Here is a 27700-nt window from a genome sequence, read left to right as displayed (position 1 = left end):
TGAAACTCAAAAAGTTGAGAACATCTTAATGGTTTCAAAAATTCTTGGATGTTCTAATAAAAAAAACGTGTAATGCTCTCTTAAGTTGATTCATTGAAGGATTATAGATAGAAAATTAGTATGAAATAGCGGGGTGCAGGGGAAGTAGAGACGGCAACTTCGATCACGTATTTTTTCTTCAAACTGCTAAGTGGTACGTACGTACTTGAAAATGGAAAAAGGAAAAAGGGAATTAGTCTTCATTAAGAATCACTAAGAGTAGAGAGGGCCTAATTGACATAAAATATAGTTATCATGCGGAGAAAGGCTCTGGGGAGAGGGACGAAAAGACATTTTAGTTTGTTCCTCGTTAAGAGAAAGAGACTCGAGGAGAAGTTCTTGTAGTAAAAGATTGGAGTGATGAGGGTGAATTTCGTACATCAGCTTTATAAAGACAATTGACAATTCACTAAGAAACTTCTTTTCATCGTACTTCCTCTCGTTTTTTTCTTATTAGGGTCTCCCGTCTTATTCTGATTCCATCTTCGAGCAAAAAGTTTTCGAATATTAGAGAAAGTAATTTACACCTCCTTCAGCCAGAGGATTGAATTAGAGAGAGAGAGTTGACTGTAACCATTAGCTAGTTTCCTTCGGCTTTTGTCGCTCATAATATTCTTTTGGCTGTAAATCTTTTTAGGCTTAAAACTCAAAAAGTTAAAAACATCGAAAGGCTTCAAAAATTTTGGATGTTCTTATAAAAAAACATTTTTATTTTTGAGAATAATTTTTTTTTCCGGCCGAAAATGCCAGAAATAGCCGTTTTTGCAGATTTTCATTAGATTTTTTCCCTATATTTCTTTGTTTTTCCACACAAAAACATCATTGATAATAATGCCACCATCAAGCATGATTCAATTGTTAATAAAACTGAACTTTTTTTCCCTACTCCTCTTCTCTCTTCCCCATCAACAATCAATGATGAATTTAATGCGTTATGCATTTTTGCTAAACGCTATATTTTCTGACTGATTTCATTTTTCTCCTTATTGCTATCTAACTTTTATCATCAGGTAGGTCCATTCAGCATCTAGCTTGTTACTTTTTACTTACAGTGTACGGTTAGTACCGCAGGAGCCGTCCATTTCGTGTCCACTTCACTTTGTATTTTACATTTGTATCTTCCACCATCTTTCAAACTCAAATCATTCAAGATGAATTTTGACCATGTTGCTGTTGGTAACAGCTTGTCGTCTTTGTACCATGAAATATCCACTTTGGTTGACGACGAATGGAAATGGCATTCTATAATTACGTAATTGCCCTCACTGATGACGTCACTTGGGTTCATCTTGATGATTGGCGATGTCAGGTCTAGAAAGAAGATAGTTTCCATTTGGTAATGTGAGTGGTACCATTAATTAGATATTGAAATTTTGAAAAAATTCAGTTTATGTGGGTATGTGTTGGAGCGTTAGATCAATTGAAAAACGTGTATGTATTACATTGACTTTCCTGCGGATACGGTAATGGTCGTAAATTTTGATGCGATATAGAGGTAATAAGTAATCATACATTGTAGTTTTACGTTGAAGCTTGTTCTTCGTTCATCACTTTCAACATTGACAACACAAGTGTACAGCCCTTTGTCTGTATCTGTAATTGCTTTGAAGTGTAAAGAATCGTTGGTGCCCATTATTTGCCCATCTTTCAACCATCTGTATTTCAACGGTCTATTTGAAGCTGCATAACATTTCATTTGCAATGCGTTTCCACGAATGATTGTCTTGTTGGTCGTAATCTCAGGCTTCTCCAAATCTGCCAAAAATAAGTTAAGTAAATGTAAGTGAGTTAGAGTAACAAGTTCAGTACTCCATCAGTTATTGAATGATTTGTTCTGCCTCTTGATTCCCGATTGGAAAGCTTTAATTGCCGAGGTCATCTCAAAATTTCAAATTACTACACTGTAAAACAATATGATAGATAGACTTACACCAAACATCCAAGAATAAAGTCTGAGAGGACGCTTCAAGCTTGGCGTATTGGATTTTGCACTGGTATTCGCCACGGTTTTTCCTTTGGATATTCGTCATTTGGAATGTGTTCGACGCTGACGTATGGATGAGTTCATTGTTGTGGTACCATTGAACGTCGGCTCCTTTGTATGGTGTGTTGCAAAGCATCATGATATCATTTCCTTCTTTTGTATGGTTTGATGATAACACCAGTGATGGTTCTCGTAAAGCTAATGCGTAAAACGGTAATAGATAGCTCCTTCTATTCTACATAAATTACGCATTAGGAAGCTAAGAAACATCTTTGCTTATACCTTAGGACAGTGTTAGAAAATTTAACTAAGCTAAATAGGTCGAACGAAACCAATATAGGATCTATACTCACATTGAATATCGATTTTCCTTATGAATTCCCTTTCTTGTGTTCCACTTGACACAATACACTTCAATGAAGACACTCGCTGCACTTCCTCCAAATCAATGCTGGATGAATTGGTGACACGTTTGACGTTGTTCAAATACCAAGTAAAAGAAACTGCTTGTAGATTCGTTGCAACCACGCATTGATATCTTGTCGTGGAGTCATCAACCTTAGAGGGGCTGATGGATATAATGTCCATATCTAAAGTGTAAAGATTCAGCAAATGCAAGACAAACTTTCATTCTGTCAAACGTTTCAGGGAATATGGTCATTACTATAGGGAAGGTTTTCATAGCAAAGACATGTGAGCGAGATTGCAAGTGAGATATTCTCATTTTTCAAAGTTCACGTTCAAGTTATTGTTCACTTACATTTTACAACAACGTGCAGTTTATCCGAAAGGGCATTTCCGAAAAGGTTTTCAATTCTGCATTGATAAAAGCCGGCTTGGTATCGCGTTATATTTGACAGGATGAACACTTCAGAATGATACCCTTCGAGAAGGGTGGAGTTACGGTACCACGAAGTTTTGACGTCGTCTGTTGCATTCTGTTGGCAATATAACATTATGTTTGAATGTTCAGTAATGGTGCTGTTGATCGATGTCATCGAAAGAAGGGGTTTCGGCAAAGCTAGAAATCAAATACTTTTGCTTTATAGTTTCGATATACATGAACACATTGTCAAAATATTTATTGAAATGCTAAGGTAATGAGAGCGTTGGTGGCAGGATTGTATAAAGGTTTACACATAAACTATTGGTCACGTACCATAAATTCTTGAACCTATCACATACATCACAACTTTTATACAGTGTTGCTTTTAACAAGGCTTGAGCAAAAATATTCAGTTGCTCTACTCATTTAGGCTGCTGCTCGTCCTCTTGCGAAAAGAGTGTCTTATGAAAAATGTCTCACTAGAGTACTCACAGTGCACTTTGACACGGTAACTTGCTGAACGGTTCACAAACCCATTGTCTGCTTGACACGTGTAGAGTCCTTCATCATTCAGATGAATATCGTTGAGCGTTAAAACAGCTTCTTGTGAAACAAGGCGGTTATTGAAGTACCATTTATAGCTTGAAAGAGGTAGAGATGTGACTAAGCATGTCAACTGATATGTCTCTCCTATCATCATTGCAGATCCTTCGTTTTGAAACGTGACTGTCGGTTGATCGACGTCTAGCAATAGAAAAAGGGAAAAGAATTTGCAAGGAAAATACCGACTGGTTGTGATCTGAACCAGCAAGCTTGCGTACCGAGGCGGATTATACTTCTGCCAACGGCCGGATACCTTCAAAACTTTTTACGGTTTTCCAGCAGCCGGAACCCAACACTAACGAACATCTACAAGTTTAATTTGCGATCAGTTTTCAGCTGCCAAAGACTTACATAAACTTTTTAACAAGCTTTTAAACAAGAGTTTCTTACATCGGACTGTAATTTTCTTTTGACTGCTTTGTTTCCATCCAGCGGTGTTGGTGGCACGGCAATGGAACAAAGCGTTGTTATTCGAGCGTTTGACATTTTCCATCGTCAGTACGTTGTTTGATTGGTTGCTCAAGATGACGTCATTTTGATACCAAGCGTATCTGATTGGTTGAGTTCCTTCCACGTGACAATAGAATATAACGCAAGAGGTTTCGTCGATTTCTTGGTTTGGCGAAACTGTCAGTGTTGGTTGAGTGATGTCTGGTGAAAAAATTCAAAGGTCAGATGAGTGTAGGGCTTTTTTGTAAGCCCAAAAGTTAATTTGCGTGTGATTTAAAGTCTATTTCAAATCAGCTGGCAGTGTTTTTCAAACCTCAATAAATTGTGATAGACGGGCTAATTCATTGCCTTCTCCTAAAGATTTGTAATTCCCCATAACTTTTACTGTCAATGTGAATTACTATTGATTACTATTGAGGCCTAATAGTGCATTTGGGTTTATTGAGGCTGCAATAGTTCGAAGGTGAAAGAAAAATGTTCGATTTGTAGGAAAAAAGCACGTACACGAGTGTGTATTGTCCACTGTCTTTATGTATTCACCCATGTTGTTTTTCACCATACACCGATATTGATTAATTTGGTCATTTTGTTGCACCGATATTGAAGTTTTGTTTACAATGACTTTGTCCATGTGCCACCAAGAGTATTGAATGTTAGGCTTCCCCTCAGCACTGCAAAGTAGTTGGAGGTGCGTATCGTTGAACTTCTTTTGTTCAATAGTTGGTCTGTCCAAATCTAAGTCAAAGAAGTTTTAAATGTGTTAGTGTTATTACAATTTGAATGTTCGGGCGAAAAAAAGTTTGGTTGAAATGTTCTATCTACAAATCATTCCTGTTATGAATACCAACTCTCCCCACTCAAATGCTCTACTTGGTTCAATGCTTTGGCAAAACACTTCATTACTTATTGGGTTCAGAAAAAACAGCGCAGTATCCAGTCTATTTCTTACACTGAACCGTGACGGATAGAGCAGGTGATCTCTTTTCTCCTATGGCGTTGCTAACCAAGCAAAAATAGCTGCCTCCCTGGTTACGATAGATGTTAGAGATGAAATAATCTTTGGAATTGCTCGTGTGAATCGCTTTGCCATCTTGCTGCCATTTGTATAAGATATTTGGTTCACTGGAATTCGTCATACATTGTAAGTGGAGGGTGCTCCCTTCCTCTGGATGTGAAGATGACAACTTCAATGTTGGAGAGGTGAGGTCTACAATAAGGTTGAAACAGAATTATAATTCCATGGGGCAATAGATACTTGCGTAATATTTCATGGAAATTTTGATAGATTTTTAAAGATTTTCAAAGATTTACGTTGTATGATGTCTTACAGGTTAGACACCATGGTCAAAGATGAGGGATAAAGTTAGAGTAATAACCATTTTCTTACAGGGGATGCTGATGATTGTTTTCACGAAACGCTTGATTAAACCATTTGTAACAATGCATTCGTATACACCAGCTGTTGTTATGGAAACATTGTCCAATGAAAGAACTTCTTGCTTTGATATAATTTGACCATCGTGTTTCCATTGATATGTCGGTGATGGCCAACCATGAGCTCTACATTCCAATAATTTAGTGGTTCCAATGATGGCCGTCATGCTTTCTGAGCCACTCCCAACAACTGTCAAATCTGCAATCGAATTACATTGTATCATCTAAATACAGTAACTGGTATCTTGAAATTTTTATTCCTAATCCCAAAGAAAACACTATCAGGGTCTATACACACATTCAAAAAATCGATTTTAAAATGTTAGATCTAAAAAAAATATACCCTGCTGTGTGCAAAGTAAAAAGTACTTACAAACGACTTTAATATGGACACTATCTGAACGTTTGGTCAGTCCTTCCAATGCTACTTCACATTCATACAAACCACTTTCTCTTGGTTGAATACGATTTCTCAACAGTGCTGAAGATGTTTCACCAAACATTTCTGTTTTGTTGAAGAACCATTTGTAGGTGGTGGCACTACTAGCGTTGACCATACATTGTAAGATGATCGAATCGTTGCTCAAAACGGTAGACTTCTCAGCTGATAGGTTGATCTCTGGTTTGTCGAGGTCTGCAAAATGTTTCCGAAATAAGGCGATATAATCTCAAAAGGTAGACTGAGTGTGATACACGGTAGTATATTGATCAGAGTTGAGCGCTTTCTTTCCAATTTTTTAAATATATAAGATGGGTCAGTGTTTCTGTGTATGAATCACAGATAGTATAAAAGAAAAAGTAGTGCATCGAGAAAGTCTCGTATCAATTCTAGCGGCAAAATTGAAGTGAGTAAAAAGGAAACCTACATTTAACATCAATTTGCGTCTGTGCTGTTTTCTCATTCTTTTGTATGATTACACGACATTGGTATGTCCCTGATGAAGCTTTTGTCAATACGAAAGAAACGTTTTGTTGGTTTGAATATAAGACATTGTTGTGATACCATTGAAATGAAGGTGTTGGGAAAGATGTGTCGACCGAACAGTGTATGGAAACTGATTGTCCCACGTAATCATTTACTGACTGTTTTGTTATGGAAAGTGTACCAAAGTCTGTTGAAAGAACAAGAAACGAAAATTGTTTTTATAAAATCCCTTCCGTTTAGTAAGATCCTCCTTTCTAAACAGCTGAAGTATTCACTTCACTCCAGCTAAAGGGTACCATTTTGAATTTTCCGTACGAAATAGAAAAGTCACAAAGACCTAATTTTTTGATAGAATCTATCGAGGTTGAATAAAAGCTTGGATGGTTGAAGAAGAAATCTTACGTATAACATCAACTGTTTGCTCAATCGATTGGAGTTGTATGAAGTCATTAGCGACTGCACATGTGTACTGTCCTTTATCCTTCATTGCAGTGACGTTTGATAGCACCAAGTTGGAGTTATGTTGGTTAAGAATGGGTGTTCGATCGTGGAACCATTGATATTTGAATACGTTGTGGCTAATTTGTGAATGACATAACAAGATAATGGATTCTCCCTCGAAGAATATCATTGAACTTGATAATATGCTCAATGTTGGTCTGATTAGCACTAAAAAGAAAGAAAGTATGCATGAGAAACATTGAAAAGGTCGAGTTAAGTGTTGTAGCAGCTGCTTCTTTAGTTATCATGACCTCGTCAAAATTTAACATTAGCCTTTCGGTTCATGTTTTGGCTTTTCGTTACCAATCCCTTTACAATTATGAGATTTCTTTCATTAGTGTACTCATAGTCGTGAAAGAAATCTCATAATCGTTTGAAGTTCACTCGAATCCGTCTCTTTTTAACCCTTCAAACTTACCATTAACATACACTTTAACATTAACTTCCTCTTCAAGGAATCGGTTCCTCGCTATACACTTGTACTCTCCGCTACTTGTCTGATCAACACTAATCAATCGAAGGTTTTGTTGAGTTGATAACATCCTTCCACCAAAGTACCATTGGAAAGAAGGGGTGGGATTCCCACTAGCAGAACATGACAATGTGTAGTTGCCACCGTGTATTAATGTGTCTGTGCTTGATATCTTCGCATTGTTTAAATCTAAAATGAAAAGAGTTATTTTGTTTTATCGTGACGTCATTTGCATCTTGTAAAATATATTTTGAAATTTATTGATAGACTTTACTTTTGTGTAGCCAGTAGGTAACTTTCGCAACACAACAAAAGCTTTCCACTTATTTAAAGAAAAGCATTTCAAGTACTGTACCTTTTGTACCCTAAAAATGAAAATCATGTTTCAAACCGTTCTCAACCCTGACACTGGCATACTGTACTAGTTTTATATTTCTCTGAATGTGGACGAATCGAATTATTAATGAGGGTGTCAAACTTACAGTATACAAGTAACGAAGCAGTTTTAGAGGACTTCTCTGTTTTTGAATCCCTGACAAGACATGAGTAATTGCCACTTTGACCCACTGACACATTTTTTAATACCAAATAGTTGTTTTTTGTTGTGGCCAGTGTTTCTGCTCCAAATAACCAAGTGTAACTGACATCCTTTTCACTTGAAGTGACTTCACAACGCAAAACGGCCGTGTCTTCTTTCAAAACATTTGTACTGGGTTCCATGTGTAATACTGGTATCGATAAATCTAAACGAGTAAAAATGATTCGAAATTGGTGAAGTCACGAAAGCATAATACTTCTCTTTATCTGATCTTGTCAATCCCTTTAAAATAAACTTATCTTATTTTCCTCAAGGAGATCACCGTTTGGGAAGTGACAACATATAAGATGCACCATTGGTCCTCGCCTGAATCAAACTGTGATTATATGCATTCAAGATGACTTAAATGTAAGTGAAGAATCATTGCATGTGAAAGCATAGAATAGCGCTTACAGTGCACTTCAATTTCCTGTGAAGATCTCTTAGTCCCAAGAGTTGACGTGATGACACAGGAGTAAACACCGCCTTCTGCAACTGTGATGTTTTCAAACTTCAATGAAGGTTGGCTTGAAACTATCCTATTCTCTTTGTTATACCACGCGTATTTAACTTCAATATTTGACGTGGATTGACAGTTCAATTGAAGTAAGGTGTAAGCGTTCATTTCGAAGCTGTCCGTGTTGGAAGTTATCTTTGGTGAATCCATGTCTAAAAGTAAAATTTATCATATCTTGTTATAATGTAGTTAGACCGAGTAGTGGTAATTATGTTATCAAGCACGTTGGGAATATTTTATTGTTTTTGACCCTTGCAAATGAACGAGGAAGTTAAAAAGAATTGACTCAATTTTCAACTAAGTAATAAGTAATCTTACATTTGATGTTTAGAACCTTCTCTTCGGAGAAAGTCTTCTTGTAGGCTGTAGATGTTTGACAACGCAGGGTACCATCATCTGTTCTGTCCAGGTTTTCTTTCCATAAAGTGTCTCTGGTTGCGTTGGCAATCACCACGTTGTTGAACAACCAAGTGTATGTGACATTCTGATCATTAGAGATGAGACATCGAATGGAGATGGATGAGCCTTCTTTGAACCATGGTTCTGGTGGGAATATCAAACGTGGTTTGTCCAGCTCTGGAAAATAGTTTGAAGTTTGTTTACATAGCGTGATAATTCATGATATTCATGACGTAATGTTTTCTAAAATTTGCCACTGCTGGCAAAAACCGGGATCTTTCCGTAGAAAACATTACGTCATGAATATCATGAATACATCGAAATCCATATCTTGGACCCTGAACATGTTGGTATTTACTCGCTTGTTTAATCTAGGTAGTTTTGACCTGAACTGAGATTTCCCTATCGCTGATATGTAAGAAATGACATATCTTGTATAGCCGGATCCAGTCAAAGTTTGGATATGAGATAATTATACAGGATTCAAATTTCAAATAGCAGTACTCACTAGTGATTTGAATACCAATCTGAGAATAATGAGTTAAAGGGTTGTTCTCAACCGTGCAGTGGTATGTCCCACTTTGTTCTGGCGAGAGGTCAGATAATGTCAAGGTTGACAGCGATGTGAGTTGTTTATTTTGAAAGTGCCATGTGACTGTGGGTGAGGGTTTCCCATCAGTGCTGCAAGATAACGTGATGCTACTCCCTTCAAGAAGTGAAGAAGATCCGCGGAGTGTTGGCGTGCTTATAATGGTTGGTAGTCTGAGATCTAAACATAAGTAAAAGAAAAATAATTCTAAAAGCCTCTTTTCTTGTTGGTTCTCGTTTTCTGGGAATTAAGACCAATAATAGTGAGTAGTGAATGATAATAATGATAATGAGAAAATAATGTATGAATCAATCCACTGTATACGAGTCCTACAGTATTCTTTCGTTAGTTTAAATAAGAACCTACAATGAACGTCGATGCTGAGTGTTTTTGAAGATTTGGTTGAAGCATCATTGGATGCAGTGCAACGATAACCTCCATCATTCGTTGAAGTGCTCACGTTCTGCAGCACATACCAAGAACTATTTCCTGGAAAGAAATAGGGGCATAAAATACATAATACCTCGTAAAGTGTAACATTTTAACCTATTGATCCAAAGCTTGTTTGATGTTTGCCCAAGGGGGTGTAGAATCTTCCACCCTCGACTTTTTATCTGAAAAAGCTTTGACTATGGGAATCAGTGCAGCTTCCGAAAGCGCAAAAACTGGACAAAACAGCTGTTTCTGGCTGAAAAACACTGAAAAACACTGTTTTTAAGGATTAATATCTCGAGTTAGGTAAAGAAATCACCTATACTCGCAATATATCACTAATCTTAATTTTCTGAGAGCTTTCCAAAAATATACAACAGGTCTCCGTTTTCTCAAGCTGAAATTTTCATTAATTTTTCACCCTATGATTTTTGCCTGAGACCGTCGTATTTGTCCGAAAATCACACCAAAGTGTCCGAAAAAAAATTGGCACCCAAGTTATTTTGATTCCCCTACCCCTTAGCTTTCCAAAAATGTATAACAAGTGCTTTGACTAAAAAAGTCGAGCGACCTCAAAAAAACGAACAAATTTCCCCCTACTATTATGATAAAAATAATTTTCTTTGTAAAAAGTGCATGTGGAAATGTTACGGATAACCTATGATCCCAAAAATTTACACATGCAATCCTTCATGATAAGATTTTATCAAAAGTCAAAATTTTCAAATTCCGTTGAGATATACACAAAATTAAACGGCAGTGTGGTAGATTCTATTCCCTTTGAGGCAAAAGGAGTTAAAGATCATTCATGTCTCTACAACGTCATCTCAATCCTAGCAGGAAAATTTTTAGCAGAAAAAAAGAAGTAAAAGCTTCTAGTCTTGGCCTCTTTCCCTTTTATTTCGCGAGGCTGCCTTTGCAATACACGACATACCTGCAATCAGAACATCTTTGTGGAACCATGAGTAAGTGATTGGTTCTGAACCGTCCACTTGGCAGAACAACAGAATCGTTTGTCCTTCGATGACGTCACCTGATGGACGTCTAGAAAGTTGTGGCGTTGACAAATCTAAGCAAGAAATTTTTGAAAAAACCAATAACGTTTTACATTCACACCCCTCACATACGATTGTGGTGAAAGCAGTGTTGGAATTTATTATTTCTTTGATAGTATTTAATCGAAAGTATCGACAGTTTTTGGTGTTTAAATCAAATTCAGCTATTATAATTTTCAGAAAGACACGAAAATCTAAACACAAATATACGGCAAATGGTTGACGCTTACACTTTTTCTCTTCGGTAACATGGGACGTCAGTTTGGCAACCGCATTTTCCACTTCACAATGAAGCAATGTGATCTCTTTGTGATAATCCTTTCTATTAATGACATGACCAGCTCTACTGGATACTTGCACACCATTGCGTATCCACCTGATTGAAGGATGCGGTGAACCTCTGGTGGAGCAGTTCAGCGTTGAGGTTATGGAAGTGTTGGTTATGGTGATCATCGGTGGCTGAAGGTCTGAAGAATAAACAACTGTACGTGTACGTTGCTACTAATATTTACATATCTTATATGGCGAGATGGAGTTCAAGAGAATAAGAAAAGCTCCTTGTCTAGGAATTCGGACTATTTTTGATAGAATTTCTTACAGTTGATTGTGATCTCTTTTGAAGGGCTTGTCTTTTCTCCTATCATTGGATGTTTGGCAACACATCGATATTTCCCTTGATTCTTCAACTGTACACTGTTGATGATTTTGTTTTGCAAGTTGTCTTGTAAGATGTTATCTTCGAAATACCACAAATAAATGACAGGTTGTGGAGATTTGACCTTGCAGAACATCAGTACAGTGTCTCCTTCATTAACTGTGGCAGATGGTTCAATGGAAAGTTCAACCTTTGAAATATCTAAAAAGGAAGAAGCCAAGGAAAATTAGTGTATCTACCAAAATGAAGCTTGAAATAATCAGCAAAACCCTTAGTAAGGCATAGCTGGTATCATTGAAAGTTATTCGAATAATCTTACATTGAACAGTAATCTGCAGATCGACTGTCTCCTCGCCAGCTTCATTTTTTACAATACAAGTGTATTGTCCTCCATCATCTGGCCTAACCTCTTTCAAAACGAGCTGACGGTTGGATACGATGATCTTTCCATCCTTCATCCATCGATATTGTATGGGAGAGGTTCCATTCACGTCGCATTTAAAATATTGAGTGCTTCCATTTACCACTGTCGCTGTTGTGTTGACGATGCTTGGTTTCTCCAGATCTATGAAAACAAGAATTAAGTAGAGACTGTAAATAATAAAAGTGGAATTACGTGTATGAGGCCAAACCAAGAACATTCTTTAAGAAACATGACATGCAATGAAAATCTCACTGTTCAGCTTACACTCTAAGGGATGGTGTCTAAAACTTACATATAACTGTCAGCTGAATAACTGTTGAAATTTTCTTTTGTCTTCCATCGTCTGCCGAACATTTATATTCTCCCTGTTCATTCACATCCACACTCTGTAAGAAGTTTTCTCTTCCATTCCAAGGGAGAACCCTCCCGTCTTTGTACCATGTGTATTCGATATCCTTGCTGCTCGCATGAGTGGAGCAAATCAGAGAAGCAAACTGACCCCTCTTCAGTGTAGTGCCAGGTTCAATCTTCAGGGTTGGTATTGACAAAGCTAAAGAAAGACATATAGTGATTTGATAATTTGATGATTTCTGCTTCATTGCTTTCTTATATTGAAATAAGTTATTGGGCTTTTCCAGAAAAAAAACCGTATACCCCCTGTTGAGGAGGTCTATTTCCGTTCCAAGGGGGGTAAGGTTTGATTATGTGGCGGAATTCCATAGGGAGATACAAAAATCTGTCAAAAATAACTGGAATTCCATGGGGGTAGCCTTTTAAATCCTACTAAAATTCAGAATTCCAGAGGGGTTTAAGCCTGAAATTGCCTGGAATTCCAGGTGGTTGCAGCATTTCCAGCCACAAAATGATGGACCTCCTCAACAGGGGGTACACGGTTTTTTTTTCTGGAGAAGCCCATTTGAAGATTAATTTCAGCATTATTTTCTTCAAATAAAGCCGCCAATTACAAATATACAATACTGTCTTGGTGTGATGGCTACAACCACGTTGTTTCCACACTATTAACACCTTTTATTATTCTGATAACAAAAGAATAATAATAAAGGGTTACCGTAAACATTGATAGTGCTGCCTGACGTCGCCACACCGCCCTCATTTTCCACCACACATTCATAGAAACCAGAATCCTTCTCACTGACATCGTTCAAAATTAAAACTGATCCTTTTGCTTGTGGGATAACCTCTCCACCCTTCCGCCATTGGAAATTGAATCGTCGAGGGAAACCTTTGACGACGCAAGTAAGTTTGATTGTGTCATGGCTCTTTGGTTGTGAATTGTTGATACTGATTGTGACTTCCTTAAGATCTGTTGACATAACAAAGCATTATTACTATTAATATCTAAGCTTTTTTTTCACGAAAAGTCCTCTTATGCTCGTTAGTGTTCATTTTTTCCGATTTCAAAAATTCTTAAAATGAAATGCTAAAATGCTAAACGTTTGTTAGACCTACATGCAATTGATAATTGAATGACTTGTGAGGTTTTACTTTGGGATGCCCCATAAGCTACACAACGGTAATTCCCTTCGTCGTTAAGTGAGATGTTCTTTAGCGAAAGTTTTGTGGAGTTCAATGCCAACACTTTTTCGTTTTTCAGCCATTGTATTCGGTCAATATTTGACGCGTGCACGTTGCAATTTAATGTGGTGTTTGTACCGAGAGCCAGATGAGATGTTTCAGGGCATAAGGTAACGGCTGGACTTGTCATATCTGAAGTGTTAGAAATATGGCTCGAAGATTTATTGAAGTCAGTGTAATAAAAACCCATTGTCTTGAATCTAAATTGTTGAAAGAAGTTTTTCCAAATTTCTTGATTTTTTTCAATCACAAAATTGATTTTTTGTGAAAATCCGGGAACTTCAAATTTTTAAATTCTAGTGTTTTCTAGCGAAGAGTTATCTAGTGAAGTATTCAAGTTATACCTTAACATGAAAAAACCCCTTACATTTGACGACAATATTGATGGCTTTTTCTTCGTAACCCACTTCATTGGTCACAACACATACATAAAGACCATTCGATGATTGTGATAATCTCTTTATAATCAGTTGACGATTGGTAGAAATAATTTGCTCGTTTCTTTTCCACTTGAAAGTGCATTGTGGGAAGGATTGTGATGAGCAGGTCAATGTGACTGATTCCCCTTCGATCAGTGTGGACTTGCTTAATGTGATGTCTGGATTATCGAGATCTGAAAGATTGAAAAGCTTATAGAAAGCTACACGTAGTAGCCAGCTACTGAATCATTGCGGGTTGTTTTTATGGCCACTTTATAGAGTTACAAAAATATGCGCAAAAAGCTTGAAATCTTCACCTTCATCATTGTCAAATAAAAGAGACTAGTAAAGGAAAAATTTGGTCCCATGAGTATTTGGTACTTTGCAGACCGGTCTGTAAAATACACGTTGACCCTCTGCCGGACCTCTTGGCGCTTTTGACTTGCAATGTTTACTAGTGGTAGATATTTACCCTCTAAGAAGTTATGCAAAATTTCCATTTGGTCACGTGAGTTGGTATTGTACAGACTGGTCCGTATTTTACCCAAAATGCTCACTTTCAGCATAACCGGTGGCCTGATTTTGCTGAAATGTTGGCTGTAAATTTTATTATCAATGCCTAGCACATTTCAAAACTTCAAGTCAACAGCATTTTCTAATCTCTAGGGCTGATTTAGGCAAAAAGGGCAATTTCGGATATATTTTCAATAACTTACAGGATAAGGTGACTTGTTTCTTTTCACTTGTTTTCCTTCCAACCTCATTCTCCACGTTGCAATAGTACTCCCCCTCATCTTGGCTGGCTGCGTTAGAGATTGTCAAATGCTTGGACGTCTCACCCTCAATTTTTTGGTTATTGTGATACCACGTAATTGATGGTGTTGGGTAACCAGTTGCCTGGCATATCAAAAGGATACTGGTATATCGTTTCTTAAATCCTTCTGGTTGGATGGTCAGTACAGCTTGTCCCAAGTCTAAAGAGAGATTACAAAGTTTTATGCTATTGTGAGAAGTCACAATAAGGCTACTTGGTGGGTATGAATGAAGCTAATCGGTCTAACAAATCTACCCATCTTAGTACTGAACGATGAGTAAGATTTGAAGATGAAACTTCACAATTATTGAAAGTTTCAGGGTTTAGTTGAGGACACTTTATTGCGGTTTCAAATGTTTTAATATGCTTATTCTGTCATGTAATAAGGGACTCACATTTTGTTTTTACATTCAGTTTAGCTTTCTCTAGTTTTTCCGAGCACGATACCACGCATTCGTATTGCCCTTGGTCTTCAACGTTGTTCATCAGAGCAGTTATAGAGTTTTCTGTGGTGTTCTTCAAAAATACCGAATTTTTGTGCCATATGTATTTTTTTATTGAAGGGAAGGCGTCTATCACGCATGTCAATTGAATGGAAGAACCCAGGGTTACTTCATTGGATGGTACTGCTGATAGAAAGGGTACTCGGCAATCTAAAAAAATGTCAAAAAAAGCATATCATACTTGCATGTATAGCTTTAATCCAAACAAGATAAAAAAGTAACCAGAATAGGGTACAATAATACATGGAATTACAATAAATCCTTACATTTGACTTGAATTTTGATCACGTTTGAAGATACCTCATTTGAATCGAGTTTTGATTTGCAGAAGTATTCGTCAGTTTGTTTTGAAGTGATTTTCTCCATCTTGTAAACTGCGCCAGTGTGAACAAGGCCTTTTGTTTTCGTATGCCATGACAGTTGAATGTTTTCAACTTCACTTGTACACGTCAACGTGACGTCCGTCCCTTCGTCTATTGGACCACTGTGTGATGATGTCACTACGGGAACTTTTATTCCTGATAAAAAAAATGTACATTGAAAAGAATACCTTCTTCTTTGAGTAAAGAATCCATTGTACCTTTATCTACAGAGGAATTGAACCTTTTCATACACCATACGAACGACGTTTAAGAATTACGAGAAAACAACTTTTCATACCCTTCACACTGATGTTAACTTCATCTGATACAACCTCGTTCACAGATGAGCGACATTTGCAGTGATATTTGCCAGCATTCTCATTGGTCACTTGATGGAAATACAGATAACTTTCAGTTGCTTGTAAAAGTTTGTCGTCTTTGAACCACACGAACATAGGTTGCTTGGAACTTTGGACGTCACATGATAAGAGCAGGCTTTCTGATTGGACGAGGTTGGTGGATGGTTTAACAATGATATTTGGTTTCAACAAGTCTGAAAAAAAAATATCTTAGATTTTTAACAAATCTTATGAAATCTTTCGGCTACAAAATGATCCCTGCACATTTTGATGGAAAAATCTTAGAGGGAACGTGAGGTGCGTAATTAGATGGCCTATTAAAGTACGGGGAGGTACGGTAATTTTGAATATTTTCACCGAAATCAATTAGAAAGGTTTACTCACAGAAAACGTTGAGGTCAAGTGAATTTTCAGATTTTTTGCTTTTTCCATTGATAGAAATTTCACAACGATAAGTCCCTTCACTTTCTGTGTCTGCAGCCTTTTCAAAAACCTGTTTGTTTTGCCCTTCGACAATCTGAGAGTTTTGGTACCATTTATAGACGGGTGAACTATAGAAGGATATTTTACAGACCAGAACAATTGGCTCGCCGAATTTCAATTTTGTTGAAGCAAATGTTATGATTGTCACATCCAGATCTAAACAATGAAAAATAAGTAATGTACGTTATAATGTATAAAGCTGCGAAAGTTAACACAAAACCTAATGTGCGATACGATTTGGGAGTTTTACTACTTATATTTGATGAAAAAAAGAGAATCGAGAACCTTTCAAAAGAAAGTTGAAAATACTTACCGTTAACTTCATCAATAGGGCTTCTCAATGAAGAAATTTGAAACATCCACACTCCTTTCGAGTCAATATTCCCGTCGATTTTATCCAAAGGAAATTTTAAGTTGCCATGACCACTCAAAGGGATATTGAATGAGACTTTACAGTTGTCTCTCAATGATGGAAATTTATATCCAACTTGAACATTTTTGTTGGCAGTCCATTGCATGTTACCATAACTGAACCTCACAAAACTTCGCATACCATCTGTTATGATGGCCGATTGAAAAGTCACACCCTATGGAATTAAAGGGAAATTGTCTTCAATATTTGACCAGATAGAAGTTTACGCAAAACAAATTGATCGTTCGAGTCGAGATTTGTCATACCAAAGAAACAGCCATTCTTACCTCTCCGTTCGAACCAAAAGGCGCCCTTGCATTGAACCAGGTCACAACCACCACTTGAATCGCTTCAAAATCTGTCGTTTTCAAATAATTGTTGACGTCATCTTTCGCTCGCTTGACCACGTGATTCATTGTAGAGCCGATGGTGAACACACCGTAGCCCAAATATGGAGGTGGCTTACCGTCTGAAGGGTCGTTGAACGTTAGATCGGCGTAAAAGGGTGCAATGAGGGGCCATTGTGAAGAGATTTCAGCCCCATATGCTTGCGGTTTAAAGGGACATTCATTTCGATTTAAACCTAGCACGCCATTAGTACATACCTATAATAGTTTGAATGATAATGTCTGGTTTAATGCATTGTTCTTCCATGACCAAGTGATCCGAAGCGTCATAGTATCGGGGTCTCGTTTTAAACTCTCTTCTATGCCAGTGACTTAATGGAAACAATCGAAAGCCTTTTATTTCTGGTAGTCATAGATTAGAGAGCTCTCTGCTCAATGAATATTGTTTCTGCTTTAACAAGGGAGTCATTCACAGTGACATGTAAAGGGTTAAGTGGAAGGGCCTCCCTGGTCCTTCAAGTATAACGTGCCTCTAATCTACATGTCTAACGCAAATTCATATTGAGTGCAAAATATCTTAGGCTGCGCATATCCCCTCTGATAAGTTTTGATATATCAAAACTAATTTGGAGATGCATGCAGTCTAAAAATATCTGGAATAGGAACATTTCTTTGATTTTCTCCATTTAATAGAGGAAGTTCTTGCATGAATGGTCATATGATTATTTCCTATCTCAGTGGTGGGATATTTAACTTACGTAGACCTCCGTTGCAAGGTTGGTACAATACGGAATGAAGATGGGGAGCGAAGGAACTTTGTGTGAGGCGTCATCTTTTCCTTTTAAAATCTCGACAGTGTCACTTGTGAAGTTGTAGAAATTCTGCGTCCATAAATCTATAAAGAAATAAAGAACCGAATGGTTTGAATAATGCATTTATAAGTATTGAGACGAAAGTAGGATGAGAAAAACATCGAACTATTTTGACGTAAAAAAAGCACAGAAACAAAAATAATATTCGGCCGACTTCAACTGGTGGAAATCTTCAAAATTATTTTCCAACTAATCACATGCGTCCAATCGATGCGATGACAGATGAAAGATGCGACGAAACGAGATGGCTACCCACTGCTACGTATTATTTAAAATTGTACTTTATACAGTACCTGTTACTTTGATTTCGGGTGATGCAAGAACATCGTGAAAATGTAATTGAACTGTTGCTAAAACGACTAACAGTAACTCAAGCATTTTGCATAAAACCCGAGAAAAGATTTAAAGACTTAGCTCTTCTTTGACCTTGTTTCAAGGGTATTTTCTCGAGTCTAACAACCTTATCGTCGCTACGGCATTCAAAGTTATAAAACTGAAAATATTCATTAAATGTGTTAAAGTGTTAAGAAAGTACAAAGAGACAGAATCAAATCATTTGTTTGGTTATATTTGGGCGTTTGACAGTTTGGAGAAACTTGTCAAAAAGAAATTGCATTTTTGTAAAAGTAAAACAAAATTAAATACATAAATACCTTCGAAATTAACAACATGACTAAGACTCGACAGGTGTATGAAAGTTTTCAAAATACATTTCTAGAGAGTATTTAACTGCATCCCGTATGAGCAAGAATACAAGTATTCGGGATGGGACTATGACCTATAACTTTAGAACGCCAAGGTCGAGACTGAAATCCCTCTAAAGAATCTAGCTTGTCGTACTAAAAGTGAGTCTATCTAAAGAAAAGACCGATTCCGTATGACGTCATTTTCACCCACGATCACTCATTTCTAAAAAAAATATGTACCGGATGATTTAGTAACACCTTGCTTAGCTCCAAGGCTTTTAGTGTTCCCGTTTGGACCTCCGCATAGTCTCATGTCTGTTTTTATTACGTGGATGAAAATTATGTCAGTTAGGAACAGGTAGCTTGTTGGAGATTTGGTTGAAGATAGTGTCTGACTGGATTTTGCCGATTCAGTCTATACCAAAGTCTGGGATGAAGTAACTTATTGATTGATGTTTGAGTGAAAAATATTGCTTTTAGAATCATACCTTGGAAATCGTGTAAAGGACCCTGTAAATGCATGATTAATCAAAATACAGTTCTTAAAATAATCAGTTCCTTTGAAAAGAAATTCCAATTTCCTTTTACTGTTTTCCTACGTCCTGTTTTCTTTCACAGCGGTAGGCTACCAGTTACCTTTTATCAAAGTCCAGTTCTTTTTATTAGAGATGTTAAATATTTATGAAAAATAAATGAAAATTTCTTAAAAGGTTTTCTACAAAATAATCAATTTTTGAAAAAAAAAAGAGTCTAAAATGGTTCAAGCTTAAATTTCGTTAGGTTTTAGTTAATTTAACTGGAAATCGTGGGTATATTCAATTACCATGAAATTCTCGCAAATAATTTTTATCACGGTTGTCTTTCAACGTAAGTTCAAAAATTTTCGTCTTCTTGAACAAACGAGACCTAGCGCTATCAGTCTTTACTTTACATTTTTATATTTTCAACTTTTACCGTAGGTGCTGAATGCAGCGTGACTTTCGTAACAAAAAATCCTTACATCATCGAAACACCGGAAAACCTACCTTATAGTAAGTTTCAGACTTTTCTCATGGAAGTTGAACGGTCGGTGTCAGGCTACTCCGGAAATGATGTAATAGCGACAGAAGTTGGTAATCTGAACCAGTGAGTGATTTGGATAGGGTACATTGATTTGTAATGCTTTTTATCTCCGGTTTATAGAAACAACTTTCTGCTCACTCTCAGTCAACTTTACTTCACAATTAGAATAAGCAAGGCAAAAAGTGTGTCATCTAAACCAGAGCTTTTTGATTTCAGATTCTACTCTTGGTAAGATCAGTGCGATATCCAATGAATTGGAAGGTGAAAGACTAAATGTCATTTACGAAATTGATGAACAAGAACTTGTAGCAATTGAACCCGATAGTGGTCGCATCTACAACAAAATAGTTTTTGATAGCGAGGTATGATTGATAAGCACACGAGCTTTTTTTGATTCAAATAATGTTTAGTGTCACTGCTCGCGAAATGAAACCAAAGAGTGTTCTTTAAATCTTGGGAAGAAACTTTTAGCAAACTGTAATAATATTTTAGCTCTTATATGTATACTATATTCAACGATTACACGAACGCTGTTACGTAAACTTTTACAGGTATTGAAGAGCGTGTACAGTTTATCAGCGAACGCTTACACAGAGGTGGATTTGAAGGTGGAATTGGAGCTGGTGTTGATCATCATCAATCAAAATGATAATCCTCCTTTGTTCAACCACATGAATTATACCACCACAGTTCCAGAGGTTTGTCATCAGTTAACGAAAACTCTTGATACGCTTACAATTTTTGAGCAAGCGAAACGTTATGCTGCTGAAATGATTTCTTCATCATTGTATTTCTAGGATTTGCCGATTGGAGGGCTAATTATACGCGTCACAGCAAATGATTTAGATGGGTTACAGCAAATCCGTTACTCGCTCCAAGATGAGGTGAACTAACACACTTTCGCTTGCATTTTTGTGTATTTGAATGGAATGGTCACAAATCTCATTTTAACCAAATTATCTAAGCGGTATTTTCAAAATCTGTCTATAAAAAGTTTATTACGTTTTTGGATTTCAAAACTCTTTTTTTTTAATTCTGTTATCCTACAGATAATTCAGCTGTTGAAAAAGACAAGGATGTTGCAAAACATAAATTTATTTTTGTCGTATTTTCAGAATGAAATGGTTGAAATCAACCGGTTCAGTGGCGAAATTCGAACCAAGAAGAAGTTAGATTTTGAGCAAGAGACGAAATATGAACTAGTTGTGTTTGTTACAGTAAGATTTTAACTTTGGGGAAAATTTCTTCGATGATTTTTCGAAACAGAGGTCTTAACTTATCCAATTCTCCTAAATATACTTCCTTGTAATGTAAAGTAATTTGAGAATAATCATTTTCAAGGGATTAAAATCTTAATTAAAGGTGTTTTTAACGGTGAAATTGGTATTGTAAGTCAATAGAAATTATTTGTCCCGTTAGCATGGTTGTTATTTGCAAATGAAATGTTCCTACTTTCGACTACGAAACACTGATATTTTTATTTAGGATGGCAAATTCAATAGCAACACAACGTTGACAGTCCATGTGTCTGATGTGGATGACCAAGGCCCTGTATTCGAGCAGACCTTTTATAACGCATCACTTGTCGAAGGAACCTATACTGATGTAAGATAAATTTATTTATTTCCAATCTGTTAATAATTATATTTACAATTTTAAGACTACAGTATGAGCTATTTGCTGTGTAAAATCCATTCTCCGTCTCAGACGTAAAACCTTGCTTGCTTGACCACTAATTGTTAGACTAATCTATTTTAGGCCCATTAGAAATTAAGATAATCTTTAGTATTTAGGTGTCCCCTATTTGAAAGTATTTTAGGTGAACTGAAAATTTTGGGTAAAAGACAGTAAAAGCATTAAGTTAGCATTTTTAAGGGGTGAAATGTTTCCTAGTAATTTTTCCCTGCCAGCAACACATCTTACAGAATGCCTAAAAACATAAGCCTAATAAATGAACTTTCATAGGAATTTGGCCCCGGCGGTCCCCTCCCCCTGGTCTCAATCCTTGCCAAGGCCTTGATGGACGGGAGTATCAAGTCATGTACTGGTCATAGTGAGAAAGGGTTACAAATGAATTTTTGTTGTTGACCGAAACCGTTTTTAATGACCATACTCGAATTTCATAACTCATAAAATAACGCATAAAACATGTTGGTTGAATTTAGCACATATGTATGTGACTGATAGCAAATAAATATTGGTTCATCTGGACAAGATTTTGAAATTTCTCTATCAAAACCACTTATGATATTTAAAGTGGCTTCTTGGCTTATTTAACACTTGTTTTATTGTCTGGGAAACCTATAGATTAGACACTACACCAGATGTAGAATAAAATTGTTACTCTATTGGACAATGTTCATTCAGAGTAGCTATGGAACAACGAAGTGGAGTAATAGAGAATTCGCCAGCTTTCGAAGAAGCTTCAGGCACTCAAGGCAAAGTCGTTGACAACAACGGGCCTCTTACATTTATAAATGCTTCACCAAAAGCCACCAAGGAGTTAAACGTGGACGGGTTTTTGGATGTTGTCGGTGAATATGGGTGTTTTCAAAAACTGCTTACCGTTCTTCTGGGCATTATGTTGTTCCCTTTCGCTTTGAACGACTTCATAATTGTGTTTACCGCTGTCGACCCCGAATGGCGATGTGTCGCAAACAGCTCCATTTGTCATTTTAATGGGACATTTTCTCCTCAAGATATACGGCGTTGTCAAATGCGAAGATCGGGCTGGGAGTACACTCAAACGAACGAATTTTCAATCGTCACAGCGTTCGACCTTGCATGCGGCAAGGGGTGGATGGTGAACCTAGCGCAATCAGTTGTCTTCCTTGGCGCCATTATTGGAGCCATCTTTCTTGGATGGTACAGTGATAACTATGGCAGGAAGAAAGTTGTTTTCGTATGTTGTTTTCTGATCACTCTTATGAACTTCTTGTCATCATTCATGCCCAGTATTATCTGGTTCATCGTGTTGCGATTTTGCTCAGGATTTTTCACGCCATCCGTTCTCTGTTTATTTGTTATGTTGACCGAGTTTGTTGGAAATAAGAAGCGAGCTTTTGCTGGAAATTTGTTTTGGCAGTTCTATTCCGTTGCATTATGTGCCCTTTCTTTGAAAGCATACTTTATCACGTCGTGGAAAATTCTTATCTGGACATGTTCTCTTCCCTACTTTATTTTGATGGTAATATATCGCTTCGTTCCTGAATCTGTGCGATGGTTAAGATTGAAGGAGAAAGCTGATGAGGCCGTGGAGATCTTTCAGCGAATCGCTAAATGGAACAGACGTCAATTGGACTCGTCAATGACTTTGTCCAAAGTTGTCAGTGATACTGAAGTGGAATCAAAAACGAACCCTTTTGATTTGTTTCGGCCCAAAGAAATTGCAGCGACCACACTTCTGCTCATGTTCGTCATGTTTACAAACTCTTTAGTCTTCTTCGGATTATCCCTGGCGTCCAGCAACCTCGGCACAGGATCGATTTCCCTGAACTTCTTCTTGATCAACCTCGTCGACTTCCCTGCAAACGCTCTCGCCACCAATTGTTGTGACCGTTTTGGAAGGAAAAAAGCTGTTTCCATCCCTTTGACCATATCTGGTGTGCTTACATTTCTTTCAGCTTTTGCACCAAACAATTCGAAAACTTTGAGAGCGTTACGCATCACTTGTGGAATCCTCGGTAAATTCTTCGCCAGCATCTCCTTCAACTCCATCATGACATTGGCCGTGGAAGCGTATCCGACAAATTTGCGATCGGTAGCCCTGGGTCTCATGTCTACTTGTATTTACATTGGAGCTGCAAGTGCACCATGGGTTGCCAAGGGTTTGTCGAACCTTTTGCTTCAACTACCATTTTATGTCATGGGATCGCTAGGGTTTTTAGCGGGAATTAGCTGTTATTTTTTACCGGAAACAAAAGGGGTTTCGATGAAGGAGAGCAGATTTGACGTGAAAAACAAATGTGTAACCTTTGAAAATGCAAATACAATATGAAATAGTCAAATGGTTAACATACTTTGGTGTATTATATGTGCCGTCATTTCTCTAATTTAGTGAGTCTAATTGATGCGGATAAATTGTTTTGACAAATTTGGACCAATTTATTTACACTAAATATTTAGTGCGGACACTTTTTAACCTATTTCTGATTTTCCTCTTGTTCAATAAGGTAAAGGTCATATTTTTCCTCTAATGATAGTGTGGTTTAAAAAAAATTTATTTCATTCTTCCAATTTAGTGCGGATGAACTGACATTTTCCTCTAATTTTTAGTGCAATAGGAAAGTCAGGTTCAAAGTAATTTATTTCCTCCCATTATGAGTGCGGCACCTCCAAAATAATTATTTCATTGGTCGCATTAAATTAGAGAATTGACGGTATTACTTCATAATTATTTTTATAAGGGATAAATTTTGATATCTTATTGCAAAAATAATTGTTCAGGAGAGTTTGTAAAAAGCATTTTTTTAAAGTTGAAGAAAGGTTACCTTTCCAGACTTTTAGGGGATGACCTTTCATATGATCTTTTGAAATGTTTTTGAATTAGTTTCATTAATCTCATTTTTTTGGAAAACAAGTAAATCGAATTAATACTGCAAGTGCTGCTGAAATGGATATCATTTAGTCTCATCTGCATTGACAGGAGAATCATTCGCTTAATTTTCGTCCTATGATATCGGCTTCGGTTTCGTTACTTGATCAAAATAGAAGATCAGTCATTTTGGAAGTGCCTATTAATTTGAGGAACCATCATAAAACGTCTGTTATACTTCCCGAAGCTCCTGTACAGTACAGAGTAACGGGACATAATTTAGAAGGGATTTTAGATAAAAAGCGTGTAACAGAAGTGATACCACAATCACGAACACCTGGATTTTTCATATTTGCCATGTATAAAATATATTCCTGAATCTGAAAATTTAAAAATTGCAATGAAAAAAATTGATGAAGAAGAAAATGAAGACTTTTGCGAAGAAGAGTATTTCAACCTTTAAGGGCCTTATTTTCGGCCAAGAAAAAACATTTTGAAAAAAGATTTGCGTTAGATGTAGCTACGTTAGATGGTGTATCTTTTAACCCAAGTAAAAAGAGATTTTAAAAAGTTTGAAACAAAAAGGTTAATTACCCATTAAAACTTAGCACTTTTTGATTAAGAGGGTAATATATTATTTTATTAACGTCTTTTTAAAGTTCAGAGCGTCATTTTTGTAACTGAATTCTTAATTACTCTTGACAGGATAAATAACCAAACAACTTGTAAAAGCGTTTTTTTGTTAAACGTGTCGAGAGCTGTCGGCCTTTTTATTAGGTCATAAGCCTCAGAATTTTAACCATCCTCAACGTGTTCGCCGTATCGAAAACTGTCAAAAAAGTTTTGTCAGATCGAACACTAGCGGTCTCTTTGATCTCCACGAGCCCAAAAAAGAGGTCGAAAAAGGGCTTAAATTTAGGTCATGAGCCTCATGGCTAAAATTTTACAGGTGATTAATACAACCCTTAAGGACAATGAACATCGAAAATCTAACCAAAAAATCCGGTTTCTTGACCTGGTCAGATGCCCAAAAAAGAGGTAAAAAAAGGGCCTAAATTTAGGTCATGAGCCTCATGGCTGAAATTTTACAGGTGATAAGTACAACCCTTAGGGACAATGAAAATCGAAAATCTAACCAAAAAATCCGGTTCCTTGACCTGGTCAGATGCCCCTGAAGTTGAAAAATTTGAGAATTTTCGGGGGGGTCGAAAATGACCCCCCTCTTAGACAAAACTTTCTATAGCGTTTGATCTACTCAATATTTAGCGATGAAATTTGGACAGTGTGTCCATAACATCCAATTACACTTTGTGGGAAATTTATGTCATTATTTGATGACGTCATTGTGTCGTAATGACGTCATCAGTTGCTCAAAATGTCCAAAATTTTAAATTTTTCTTACTTTTTACTCATTTTAATTCAATTTTTTTATATATCAGATGCTCCCTTTTTCATTCTCCATGTGTCCATATCATCCAATTACACTTTGGGGAAAATTTATGTCATTTTCGATGACGTCATTGTGTCGTAATGACGTCATCGGCTGCTCATCAGTTGCTCAAAATGGCCAAAAGGGGAGTCGTTTTAAGTTCATCTTACTTTTTACTCATTTTTTCATAACAGATACCACTTTTTCGTTTTCAAGTGTGTCCATAACATCCAATTAAACTTTGTGGGAAATTTATGTCATTATTTGATGACGTCATTGTGTCGTAATGTCATCATCAGTTGCTCAAAATGGCCAAAAGGGGAGTCATTTTAAGTTCATCTTACTTTTTACTCATTTTTTCATAACAGATACCACTTTTTCGTTTTCAAGTGTGTCCATAACATCCAATTACACTTTGTGGGAAATTTATGTCATTATTTGATGACGTCATTGTGTCGTAATGTCGTCATCAGTTGCTCGAAATGGCCAAAATCTTTAGTTTTTCTTACTTTTTACTCATTTTAATTCAATTTTTCTATATATCAGATGCTCCCTTTTTTATTCTCCAGTGTGTCCATAACATCCAATTACACTTTTAGGAAAATTTATGTCATTTTTTATGACGTCATTGTGTTAATATGACGTCATCAGTTGCTCATCAGTCGCTGATCAGTCGCTGATCAGTTGCTCCAAATGGCCAAAAGGGGACTCATTTTTAAGTTTTTCTTACTTTTACCTATTTTATTCTTCGCCACGGCATGACGTCAGAACTGGGGTACAACAGAACACTTACTAAAGATTAATTATGTGTTTTCAGTAAGCATAATCTTTTAGTGAGTTAAACCATAGTGTTTGTTTTACCCTCGGAATTATTAAATCTTATTGGTTGAAAAATATGTCACATGACTTTCCGTGGCAAAGAATACCCCTTTTTCATTCTCCTGTTATCTCCTTGGGCTTGTAAAAAATAGCCTGTTTGAAAGACGAAGTGGTGCTCTGGGTTTCCTCTTACACGCCAGACGAGTTTTGAATCAGTGATTCAGTATTTTGTTTTCTCTTACCTGTTTCTTTTCTTTGATATTGAAATCTTCCCTTATGCAGAACCTCTACATAAGTGAAGAAATTTTTGCAGAATTTAATTTCGCGGTTTTTTGACAAATCCACGTTATGAATTTCCGCCGAACACTAATATCCTCAAGATTTAAAAATCACCTCTAAAATTGGTCTTTTAACGAGAAAATAGGCCATATTGTAAACAAAAATTATCTTAAACCGTGAAATTAAATTACGCGAAAATTCCGAATTTTGAGCTGTGAACCACTTAAGGTAAATAATGGGAGCATCTTTCAATTTATAAAGATTCCTCATTACGAGTCGTTTTGAAAATGAGACTAGGATTGGTGTAGTACATCTCTGGGTTACAGCATTTTCAAGTCATCGTGGAGTAACTAATGGAGTGACTCTAAATTTGCGGATCCCACAACATTTTACCCAATGCCTAACTAGAGTATATAGCTTTTTAATTATAGACGTACGCCAATCTATGAGTTGATATCATTGCGCTGATTATGCCGTAAATGACGCCCAAATTTGTGAAAATCGCAAATAAGGCTAAAAGAAAATCATCAAATCGAGGATTTATAGTAAAATTACATTGAAACTGCTGTTTTAGTTAAGTTATATGGATTTGGAGAGACAAATTGGACAAATTTGGCCAGTACGCAGGGTTCCAGAGGATTCCAGATTAAGACACTTAAAAATTGACGATCAAACAAAGTTTTACCAGTTTTTGACTTTTGAATACAACCTCATTCGAAAGTCAATGTAAAAATTCGTCACCTAAACCATCCCCAACGGATTTAGCTGAGAATAATAGAATTTCTATCCTTGTCGGGCTTTCAATAGAGAACTTTTTATTCCCCCTTTTTGAAAATGTTCCA

The 27700-nt window shown here is 36.7% G+C and overlaps 4 protein-coding genes across 4 annotated transcripts in view; 2 read left to right on the top strand and 2 right to left on the bottom strand.

Annotated features, from left to right (window-relative positions):
• LOC136808177 (protocadherin Fat 4-like) overlaps positions 1-27700 on the top strand; it is a 51788-nt gene that overhangs the window by 4473 nt on the left and 19615 nt on the right. Inside the window, exons 5-10 of the mRNA XM_067064715.1 lie at positions 19695-19766; positions 20014-20159; positions 20349-20495; positions 20595-20681; positions 20913-21014; positions 21283-21402. Coding sequence (XP_066920816.1) covers positions 19695-19766; positions 20014-20159; positions 20349-20495; positions 20595-20681; positions 20913-21014; positions 21283-21402 — 674 coding nt within the window. The remainder of the gene's footprint in view (positions 1-19694; positions 19767-20013; positions 20160-20348; positions 20496-20594; positions 20682-20912; positions 21015-21282; positions 21403-27700) is intronic.
• LOC136808138 (hemicentin-1-like) lies at positions 1082-8922 on the bottom strand. Its single transcript, XM_067064679.1, has 17 exons — positions 8647-8922; positions 8226-8480; positions 7717-7977; positions 7181-7423; positions 6664-6930; positions 6203-6448; positions 5710-5970; positions 5290-5535; positions 4852-5109; positions 4407-4637; positions 3843-4103; positions 3342-3593; positions 2784-3044; positions 2377-2613; positions 1970-2221; positions 1552-1794; positions 1082-1350 (listed from the first exon to the last, which is right to left on the bottom strand). Exons 2-17 carry the CDS (start codon positions 8476-8478, stop codon positions 1082-1084), a joined length of 4041 nt encoding a protein of 1346 aa, XP_066920780.1. The 5' UTR covers positions 8479-8480; positions 8647-8922.
• Positions 9099-18512, bottom strand: LOC136808137 (hemicentin-1-like). Its single transcript, XM_067064678.1, has 19 exons — positions 18343-18512; positions 17936-18072; positions 17118-17435; positions 16732-17005; positions 16320-16574; positions 15875-16129; positions 15481-15732; positions 15107-15364; positions 14614-14871; positions 13846-14091; positions 13353-13610; positions 12952-13206; positions 12175-12432; positions 11778-12023; positions 11402-11659; positions 11034-11270; positions 10683-10817; positions 9683-9805; positions 9099-9496 (listed from the first exon to the last, which is right to left on the bottom strand). The coding sequence occupies exons 1-19, from the start codon at positions 18425-18427 to the stop codon at positions 9099-9101; spliced, it is 4506 nt and encodes a 1501-aa protein (XP_066920779.1). The 5' UTR covers positions 18428-18512.
• On the top strand, positions 22053-24035 carry LOC136808178 (solute carrier family 22 member 3-like). The gene has a single exon (XM_067064716.1). The coding sequence runs from the start codon at positions 22172-22174 to the stop codon at positions 23792-23794; it is 1623 nt and encodes a 540-aa protein (XP_066920817.1). The 5' UTR covers positions 22053-22171; the 3' UTR covers positions 23795-24035.

The sequence above is a fragment of the Clytia hemisphaerica genome, unplaced genomic scaffold (assembly GCF_902728285.1).
Source record: "Clytia hemisphaerica strain Z4C2 unplaced genomic scaffold, Clytia hemisphaerica genome assembly, whole genome shotgun sequence".
Taxonomy (NCBI): domain Eukaryota; kingdom Metazoa; phylum Cnidaria; class Hydrozoa; order Leptothecata; family Clytiidae; genus Clytia; species Clytia hemisphaerica.
The sequence above is the reverse complement of the archived record's forward strand: the minus strand, read 5'-3'. Positions and strand labels throughout refer to the sequence as shown.